At 39.2% G+C, this 10,790-nt stretch overlaps 1 protein-coding gene and 1 non-coding gene across 2 annotated transcripts; both read right to left on the bottom strand.

Moving 5' to 3' along the window:
* Window positions 1-1,281: 1,281 nt before the first annotated feature.
* LOC118021423 lies at window positions 1,282-1,383 on the bottom strand. Its single transcript, XR_004682169.1, has one exon. It is a non-coding gene; the product is annotated as a U6 spliceosomal RNA (small nuclear RNA).
* Window positions 1,384-2,490: 1,107 nt separating this feature from the next.
* Window positions 2,491-8,581, bottom strand: SSMEM1 (serine rich single-pass membrane protein 1). The gene is made up of 3 exons (XM_035021461.1): window positions 8,399-8,581; window positions 4,577-4,631; window positions 2,491-2,984 (listed from the first exon to the last, which is right to left on the bottom strand). The coding sequence occupies exons 1-3, from the start codon at window positions 8,579-8,581 to the stop codon at window positions 2,491-2,493; spliced, it is 732 nt and encodes a 243-aa protein (XP_034877352.1).
* Between the last annotated feature and the right edge of the window lie 2,209 nt (window positions 8,582-10,790).

The following is a 10,790-nucleotide window of genomic DNA, read 5'->3' as shown; positions in this document are numbered from 1 at the left end:
CCTGGATTCTAGTGGCCTAGTTCCAGTGGTCAGAGCTCCCACATTGCCGCCCCCCCCAACCCAGTTCCCTGTGTTGCAATCAGTTAAGAAAGCTACTATTAGCAGGAGTAACCAAAGTCATAGCTTGTGGTCTCTCTGCCAGCGAGTCATGAAAGTCTTAGTCCTTATTATCAGGCTGCAGTCTTTATCATATTTGTAATACCTAAGTCCTTCCCCAAGACTTAAGCCCTTCTTTGAACTCTAGCCCTGTGACTACAGTCCCTTCTCCTTGCCAGCCAGCCCTCTTCTCTGGAATCGGGGCCTTCTTTTACATCCCAGCTGGGGTTCTGCTATCCATCTGGAGAAGGGTCTCCAGAATGGCCACCCATCTAGTAAGTCCTGCCTGAATACCCCATTGCTGGGCTTCCCACTTACCTGAAAAGCCCAACCCCATGTAGGTCTAGATTGCGGCTAACTTTTGATAAAGACTCTGACCCAACTTTAGTCAGGCTCCTCTGAGCCCTCTTTAAGACCAGATCCCAACTTTGGTGTCTGGCCCAGTTTTAGCCAGAATCCTGCTAAGTGAGTTTATTGGGAGCACCCCCACCCTTGATATCTGATCAAGTTTTTCATCCTCTGTCTTTGATGTCTGAGTCCTTGGCTGCCTTTAGCAAGAATCCTGTTAGGTCAGTTTAACAGGAATCCCGCTTCCCTTGATGTCTCTCCTAGTAGTTTTCCATTTTACCCCTTACCCTGCTCCTTGGCTATCAATCACGACCCCTATTACAATAGTCTTTTTCTTTTTAAGGTATGGTTGATAGACTTACTTTCTTTTATAGCACTTTGTGGCATCATTATTTTTTAATTCTTCAATCTTAACCTTATTGAGTTATAATCCCAACTTTATTGTATAAGTTTAAGGTGTACAACATGATGGTTTGATACACATATATATTGTGAAAGATTACCACAATAAGATTTGTTACCACATGCACCATCTCACATGACTGCCATTTTGTTATGTGTGGTGAGAACATTTTAGGTTTACTCTTAGCAACTTTCAACTAAGTAATTGTAACAGCATTGTTAGCTAGAGTCACCAAGCTGTACATTAGATGACCCAAAACTTACTAATCTGACAGCTGAAAGTTTGGACACTTTGACCAACATTTCCTCATTTTCCCCAGCCCCAGCCCCAGCCCCTGGCAACCACCATTGTATTCTCTGTTTATGTGAGTTTGGCTCGTTTAGATTACACATATAAGTGAGATGATACAGTATTTGTCTTTATCTGACTTATTTAAAAATACGGAATGCTCTACCAATTTGTATGTCAGCCTTGCACAGGAACCACGCTAATCTTCCATTGTTCCAATTTTAGTATACGTACTGCCAAGGGGGGACTATAGTTGTCTTGAATAAAGTCTTCCCTACCATATTTAACAAGTGTCAGAGGCACCTGGGTGGCTCAGTCGGTTAAGCATCTGCCTTCGGCTCAGGTCATGATCCCAGGGTCCTGGGATCGAGCCCCATGCCAGGCTCCCTGCTCAGGGGGGAGTCTGCTTCTCCCTCTCCCCTCTGGTGCTCTCTTCCTTTCTCTTTCTCTCTCAAATAAATAAAATCTAAAAACAAAAAACAAAGGGGCACCTGGGTGGCTCAGTCAGTTGGGCATCTGCCTTCGGCTCAGGTCATGATCCCAAGCTCCTGGGATCAAGCCCCGCATTGGGCTCCCTGCTCAGTGGGGAGCCTGCTTCTCCCTCTCCTGCTCCCCTTGCTTGTGCTCTCTCTCTCTGTCAAATAAATAAATAAAATCTTTAAAAACAAATTTAAAAAACATAAACAAAACAAAACAAAAACAAAAAACAGGTGTCAGAATGATGTTTTCTTTAACATTTGCCATTACCTTTGGACAATAACCAGGTGGACAGCCCACAGCCCAGCCACCCTCTGGTCCATGCTCCCTTCCCTCCTTGCTCTACTCTGGGAATCAGGTATTTTTCCAGGCTCTTGAGTTCTTCCTCCTCACCAACTGTAGCTGACACATATGCAGCAATACAGCTCAGATAGAGTCACCAGAAAATACGGACCTGGAGAATATGGTCCATTCCATGCCAACCAGTGTCACCTAATTCACTCAGTCAGTCAATCAAAACATACAAATAAATTTAAATGGTTTCTGAACATAAATATATTTTCAAAGAGCTTCCTTATTTGTATTACAGACATAAACAAAATACATACACTCAAGGAATAAAATATGTCTTGTGCTCTTTTGAATTAAAAAATCATAGTAGAAGCAGATCTTTGATGTTCCAATGGTGCCATAAACAAATTCACTGGCCTGTTTTTGGACAAAGAATTATCTGAAATTTTACCTCTTGGGTTTCAAGTATGTTTTTGTTGTTAGAGAGACTTTATTGTAAAAGCCTCCGCACCTAGAGTTCTGGTGATTTTTTGTGTTTTATTCATCTCTTTCATCTGGCTCCAAGTAAGGTAAGGACTTGATAAAATTCAAAATTTACTGAATTTTGTATTAATGTCAGGTACACAATTTTCCTCTTGAATATCTGCCTTCATGTGGGTTACTGAGGTACTTTGAAGGAAATGGCGGGTCAACCATTCATTCGTTCTCATGGCTTTGCAGTGGAGGCAGGGCCTTTCCCTGATTTGGTAACTTCCCACATTCCTTTGCCTCTGAGCTAGTTTTCTCTTCTTAATACTAGCTGGTGATGGATGGTGTTCACTTTCACTCTCCTTCCACGAGGAGGCTCCCGAGTTAGATTCTTCACTGTCACACTCAGTAGTATCACTATCGTGTTGGATCTGATTCACCTGGCTGAACTGAGAATGGCGCCGGGCTCGTCTTTGTTCAAGATAGGCATTGACCAAAGCCATTTCTGAGTCAGTTACAGGGGTAAGTTGGCTCTGCTTTGGTTTTTTCATCATTTGTAAAGAGTCCCAGTCACCATCTTTGCTTTGCCGCTTATAGGAAGTGTCTTTGCTTGCTAACAACCAATGAAACAAATCAAGATGTTAGGCATGTCATTGGTTACTGTAACTTCATATTACCTAAGGAAGCCTATGGCATGTGCAGATTCACTCTCGGTTGCCATTTGGCAAGCCACCACTTGTCTTCACTCATTTACAAGTGTTGGCAGCTGCCTGCATTTTCCAGTACGATACCAAGTCTCCTAGAGACCAGAAGGGTCAAATGGATGCTTGACAAACTGCTTTTGAAGCTTTGTGGACCCCTGATATAAGATCGGGGGGAAAGGTCGCCAAGATTTTCCAGAGAAGGACCCTTTTTTCCCTTGCCTTGAAGTCTTAAAGATTCAAGTATGTATGTGAATATGATTTGGGTAGCAGGAAACTAAAAAGGATCTTTTCTTTACACAGTGCTGTGCTATTGTTGTCTTCTACCAGCTAGCTCACAAGAACAGAGGGTTACACTTTAAGGAATTCTGAGATGGTTGTTAAAACACAGCCCATAAGTCAAAATTAAATTATACAAACTTACCATTAAATCCACATATTACACATAAATGTAATAAATATTTGAAACTAATCGCTTCCTAATTATTTTATGACATTTTATTAAGAAATACCTCTCGAAGCTGTTTATTTCTGTAGTATGTGGATATTAGAAATACTATGTAATGGCGTGTTACTGTGCGTCTATTCCCAACTCCACTCCAGTAACAACATCATGTTGGTAATTTGAAATCAGTGTGGGTGGGATAAAAATCAATGAGCACCAAAAATCAGGTCTTTTTTTTTTTTTTTAATCAGGTCTTGTTCATGGTTTTGTGGATCATCTAGGCTTAATGTGATAAAAAACATGTTACTAACATAGATTACACTTAAAAGTGTCATCCTGTAGCCACTACATTGTGAATCACACCCAAAAACGAGGAAATATCCTTCCAGAGTATTCTAAAACGATTATCCAATTCAGCAGAGAAGTCATATCATTGACAACCAAGGTAAGTTGTAACATACATCTTCCTGCTTCCTTCATCTTACTCCTTAACTTACAGGAAAATAACATTCATATCAGACTACACTTGTTCATCCATTGCAACCATCGGTTGGCTAAAGATGCAAGGGTCTGGCAGAAGTCATGGAAAAGTGTTTTGCCAAAATTGGCGGTCAAGATGGAATTTACCATAAAGTGTATCATACATTTTGTTACTTGTAAATTGTGTGATATACATCCTTCATATCAGCAACATTTAAAAAAAAAAAAACACGTATATACACATACCCATTTTTGGAGAGCCAGTTGTTAAACATTTACCAGCACACCACTCCTTATAGGTTATTAAAAGTGTCATATAAAGCTCACAGTCCTGTAGCAACACTAACAATAAAGTTATATGAAAGGCAAGCTGTATGAAGGGAGAATACTTGAGGAATGAAAAGAGAGCTTGAGCTCTATTAAAGGTAGCTAAGCTGTCTTGCGCTAAAGCAAGGAGCCCATCCAAGGGTCTGCCACAGCTCTGGGGAGGCCCTTTAACCACACTCGGTTGTCTGATTTCCACATTCAGCACATATTTCTCTCATCATACTCCAATACCAAATATGCACCAGCTCTCACCTTTACTGACTGAGGTGCTGGTCCCACTGTCTTCATCCTTTTTCTTCTCCGACATCTGTTTCAGAAATACACAGATCAGTAATAGCAATCTCAGTTGGTTGTTTTTCACTTACATAAAACACTGTTGCCCTAGATTCTTGGACAATGTCTAATTTTAAACATTCAGTACAATTCAATAAATTCTTATTGAGTTCCTATTATAGTGATCCTCTCGTCTGCTGCCCACTGGAAGACCAGGCTTTGATAGCAGAGTCTGCCAAAACGTTTTGAACCAAACCAAATGGAACAAAGACTTGAGAGAAAAAAATACTGATGAGGATCTACGGGTTATAAAGTTTTCCCGTACTCACAATGTAAAGAAATATCATTTAAACATCATTTGAAAACAGATTTTATAGTACTGGGATTCATTTTTAATTACTTTGTAAAGGACATTTTATCAGGTCACCTTTTTTGTAACCCTTGAAATCTTTACCAGACTTCATAAACTTAATATCTCCTAAGTCTTTCAGAAACTTTCCTCCAAAATGCAACCATAACATATTATCTGTGAGTGTGGCAACAAAAAAGAAATGGATTTCTTTGAACTGTTTCAATTTCAAATATCCTAGCCCAATACTCCATAAATAAATTTGTCCCATTGTTCAGATCAGTGTCCCATTTTTTGATGCTGAACATGATTTTGCTAAAATATAAATATAAAGCAACTCTTTCAAAATACATCAAAACTTTAGAAATACTCATAACACTTTTGACACATAATAATTCTTACTAGGAATCTATCACCAGGAAATAACCCCTCAAAGAGAGAAAACTTTGTGCACAAAAATAATCTCAGTGTAATTAGGATAATATAAAATTCAAAAATCAAAGTAGGCAATGGTTAAATTATGGTACAATCATAATATATAGTTGTACAAATTATAAGAAAAGCATGTCTCAACATGAGGAAATACACGTTATACTATTAAGTTAAAAATCAAGATGCAAATTTGTATATGCAGTATAATCACTAGCTAGCTAAAAATATGAAAAGACTTTAAACAATGTAGACAAGTGTTAGCAATGGTTGACTGTGAGTGAAACAGTGATATTTTTCCTTTTAACTTTTCAGGTTGTCTACAATTGGGGAAAAAATGAATTTTTATAGAAAGTCAAACTCCCTTTGGGTTGAAAATGCCATACGTGGGTATTCGTAACTACAATCGAGGATCCTTGGCCCATTCTTTTCTTAATATCTGATCTCTACAACAGCAGGTAAGTATCTTTAATGAGGTGCCTCTCTGCTTTTTGGGTTACTGCAAACGTTCTCTGAAAACCTTAAGAGTAGAATCCTCTTTTGAGATCTCTCTCTTTTAACAATGATTGGAGGGGGAGGCTTATTTTAAATTTAATACTTATAGAGTTAATTATTAAATGATTAGAAGTTTATCCACCTAAAAGTTCATAGTAGTTGGTTATTTCCATGTAATCTGGAGCGTTTTTTTCTCATTTTTTGTACTTTCCTATAATTTCCACGTTTTCTATAATGCATACTTTTGTAATGGGCAGGGAGAAATGTTTAAAAACATTTATTAGGTTTACATCATTTTTACGGAAAGCTTCCATATTTGACTTGATGTCAAATCAAAATATAATCCCCAAATCAAAAGATTTTGCATCAAGCTAAGTGCAATCGCACGAACTGTGGTTACCAAAAGCATTTTATTAACTATCTGTGTGTGACTCAGTGAGTGAAAACATCAGCAGGGCCTGCCCTGAGGAGTAGGCGAGAACAGTGGAGAGATCTAGGTATGGCTCTGCCTTGAGCCATGGCACAGGTCTGCAGTTTTAACAATTCACTTGACACCTCCTAAAGCTCAGTTTCCACATATGCAAAATGAGAAGCTTGGACCAGTATTGTTTGGAAAAATACCAGCACTAGAAGTCTGAATAAACACTAAACAAACATATAAGCTAAATATAGTATTTAGAGTGTCTGAAAGCAAAAGGGTCAATGCATCTTAAAGAGTGGCAAATCCAGAGGAAATCAGTGTGCTTCACATTTGAGGATAATTACCACCACATTTCCATCACGCTTTTACCATTACTTCAAGGTTTGTAAATAAAGGCTCATAGTTTAGCAGAGAAAATGAAGTTCAAAGTGAAAGAAAAATTCCATCCTCCTTGACTAGCTCTCATATGGTTCTCAGATTTCAAATCTGGGACCCTTCACAAGAAGCAGTTCAGCCGATTGTAACTGCCATAGGGGTACAAAGTGAAAGACAAAACCTCTAAGATAATTAAGGTTTTAATCAGCACTGAATAGATTTAATTCAACATTTCAGCTATGCTTTGAAGCAAATGAATTACATGGCAGGAAACCTGGGCCTATTTCTCCTCCATCACTAACCACTTGTGTGACATTGGACAAGTCACTTAATTTCTTTGGGTCTTATTTAAAAAAAAAAAAAAAAAAAAAGGAGGGATACTGGTATCTTACTTGCCTACAAAAAGGAGGCTGGACTGCATGCTGTCTTAGGTCCTTGAAGCTCAGGCTCTATGATTCCAAAGAGCTGATGCAAGCAAAGGAGCAGAAGAATAACTTAGACCTCTTAAGTGGTGTTCATGATGAAATTGCCAGGAATCAATTTCAATTTTTTCGTTAATTTTCTAAAGTAGCTTTTCTGGCCAATCCAAACAAATTCAATATACTTAGCTAGGGAGTCTAGGACACTTATTAGGGATCACTATTCTAAATCTCCTTTTGGCTAAGTATCTACTTTAAGAAGCATTTAGACTTTAGATGGAACTTCTTCTTAGGGGGAAGACATGGTGAGGGGAAGAGTCTTTGATTATTATAATGGAACCCAGCTGGCATAGACATAACAAAACTCCTCCTTTCCATCTAGAGTGGATGCAGCACTCAAGTCTAGCTGACCATTGCCAGGCCAGCGCTCTGGCTGTAATGCCAAATGATGGTGGTTTGATTAATCATCAGCCTGGTATTAATGGCCAGCAAGGACTCCATGTCAGCAATTTATAAGAGCTCAGTTACTCACAATATGTTGGAGATTCGCAGTCCTGAAAAACTGGGCTATCTCATTCCTAAGAGGATGGCATTTTCTTCTGCTAGTAGGTGGTCTAAAGTGGTGACTTTTGTTCTGTTTAGTTTAGTTTAGTTCTGCATCTTATCTTTCAGGAGAGTACATTGCTTCATTCTAAAAGCTCCCAAATCCTACAACATGTATTCTGTAAATATGACAACTTTTGTATCTTTGATTAGAATTACGTGGCTACAAAAGGAATTTGGAGGTCATTTACCAGTAGGGAAGTTTATCCCAGCATTACACAGGCTATGGACAAACTGCAAACAACCTAAATGTCTCAGAATTGCAGATTTGTTATGGTGCAACCACAAGGCAAAATTATGCAGTCATTAAGAGTGCTGCTGTGTGAATATGATTTGAGGAAGTGTTACAATATAATATTAAGTTTTTAAAAAGCAGGATATGAAAATATATACAATGCAATACCAACCATGTAAGATCAAAGAGAGATTGAGAGAAATATACGGAGATAGAGAAAAAGACAAAAAAACTAGAATATTACTCCAAAATATTAACAACGGCTATCTCTAGGAAATAGGATTACAGTAGTTTAAATTTTCTTCTTCATCCTTTTCTGTATTCTTGGATGCTCTAGAACAAGATCGCATTATTTTTAAAACTAGAAAACAAACTTTTAAAAAAGTAGTTTGATCGAAGTAAAGTGAATTTATTTTATGGAAAATCCCCTATGATAGAGTAAACATATTATTTTAAATGAAATAGGATATCCTACCCAGACAGAAGCCCGAGAGAAGAACATCAGGACCAATATAATGACAAAATACCAAAGCAGGAAGTTCCCTATTGCCCCGCAAGAGTCATCCTTCCGGCATTCATATTCCTGACTTGGGATGGTAAAACTTAAAGGTATGGGGGGAGGATCTACCTCCCAAAATAAGGACAAAAGGTCTCCCATGATGGCTTCTTGCTTTGAAAATAAAGCATGCTCAAAAGAATGAAGATGACCGAGAAGTACTTCACTCCATGTATATGACAATTTCCTTGGCAACCTATTGTGACATACACTTCAGTAACTGTGACAGGAACTGACAAACACTTCTTGGATTTCTAAGTTTTTGGAAGATTTACCTAAATTATTTCTATGAAAGTTTATGGTATTTCCCCCATACATCAAAAGGGTGCACTCTACCTTAATCTTTTCTTATTTTCCTGAAACTTGTACATACTGTATTTTCTTTAAATTTTAATGTCTGTAAAATCTAAGACTCTGAGGTATCCATTCTTTTTTTTTTCAGTCTCTTCGTATGTATCATATCACTGTAAATTGACATGCACACATCTAACATGTTATAGACTGAACTGCGTTCCCCCAAATTCATATGTTGAATGAATAACCCCCAATGTGACGATAACCAGAGATAAGGCCTTTAAAGAGATAATTAAGGTTAAAGAGGTCATAAAGATAGGGCCCTAATCCAATATGACTGATGTCCTTATAATAAGAGAAAGAGACACCCCAGGGGTGTGTGGACACAGGAAAAAAAGGCCATGTGAGGACACAGAAGGCCGCCATCTTCAAGCCAAGGAAGAGGCCTCAGGAGAAACCAATTTTGCTGATGCCTTGGTCTTGGACTTTCAACCTGCAAAACTGTGAAAAAATATATTTTTGCTGTTTAAGCCACCCAGTCTGTGGTATTTTTTATGGTAACCCTTGCAAACTAATACATAATGCCAGTTAGCAAAACACTATATATAACAGTGTTCCTTCTTAAGCCTTCAATAAGTGCACAGTAACTTAAGGACATTAAGAGAGGAAATAAAGATGTGTCTGTTGTAGGGGTGCCTAGGTGGCCCAGTCTGTTAAGCCTCCGATTCTTTATCCCAGCTCAGGTCTTGATCTCAGGTTGTGAGTACAGGCCCAGCTTGGGCTCCATGCTAAGCGCGGAGCCTACTTAAAGAGAAAAAAAAAGATGTGTCAATTTCTTAGGAAAGAGCTATGAGGTGGGGAGGAATCTGGTATTCTAATTTTGACTGTACACTGAAGCCCTTCACTTTGAACAATTTTCGAATTAGTTCATCTCTGAATCTAAAACTAGAGCAAAACACCATTGCTGCTAAGGCATTCTTAAAAATTATTAAAATCACGGTTTTTAAAAATCTGTTAGATCTTTAAGAGCATAGCATACCTGCCGATTCCATTAGTATGCAATACCACGAGGAAACTTAATTTTCTTCTATTTGACCTTAGGAGCATCTTAGGAAAAATTGTGGTCATTGACACGTACATGATATAACAATCCACTAGCTTATTGTGAAAAGGCGTGGTGTCTTCATTAGGGTACCATTTCTCCACACCCCAATGGGCGGGTCCCCACGCCCTGCTCCTCGTGGCTGTTGGCCCTGTGCCTTAGGCCTGCATCGTCTCGTCCAGGAAGCTCGCCAGGAGCCTGCCAGCCTCACCCCCTCCAGGCTCACCGTGCCCCCCCTCCTGCCCCTCTAGTGCACAGGTCGGCTGAACTCCTCCAGACACTAACCAGGGAACTCCACTTTTACAGCCCCGCGCGTGGCTCAGTGGCACAGTGGAGGCGTTTGTATTTGTTAAAAAAAACCAGACTGAACTCCCTGATGAGCCCTTTTCTCAGGGTTAGTAGTTCTTCCGAAGAATATGCAAGAAAACTAACGACTGGATTTTTTTAAACCTCAAAACCACTAGCAACTTTAACACATTTGGGGCTTTCTTCCTACTGCTGCACCCTTATTCCAAGGGTATTTAAGAATTTACATCGGGTCAGAACACTTATTTTTGTGAGAAATGCTTTGTTGTCGCTGATGGGTGTCTGGACACGTTACCACATACCCTACCCTACAATTAGCTACCCTGCTTAATAAAATCTGCTTAAAAATGTGAGTCCATAAAAACCCTAAGGAAGCTAAAATTATATTAATATATAGAAATTCAGCTTGTTACAATTATTACTTTTTACTGCGAGTTCAGAACTTGGTCTGAATTTTTGCTGCTCAGCTCTCTCCCCGCAGAAGAGTGGGAGCCACAAACACTAAAGCTGTTTCCCGGGTAACGCTCAGAGCTCTCATCCCTCCCCCGCCCCCCTCTTCTCGCGAGAAGGTTCGTTCTTCCGGTAACTGTAGTCCCGCAAGCCGGTTGC

Source organism: Mirounga leonina, unplaced genomic scaffold (genome assembly GCF_011800145.1).
Source record: "Mirounga leonina isolate KUSES-001 unplaced genomic scaffold, KU_Mleo_1.0 Mir_174, whole genome shotgun sequence".
NCBI lineage: Eukaryota > Metazoa > Chordata > Mammalia > Carnivora > Phocidae > Mirounga > Mirounga leonina.
This window is presented reverse-complemented; position numbering and strand designations above follow the sequence as displayed.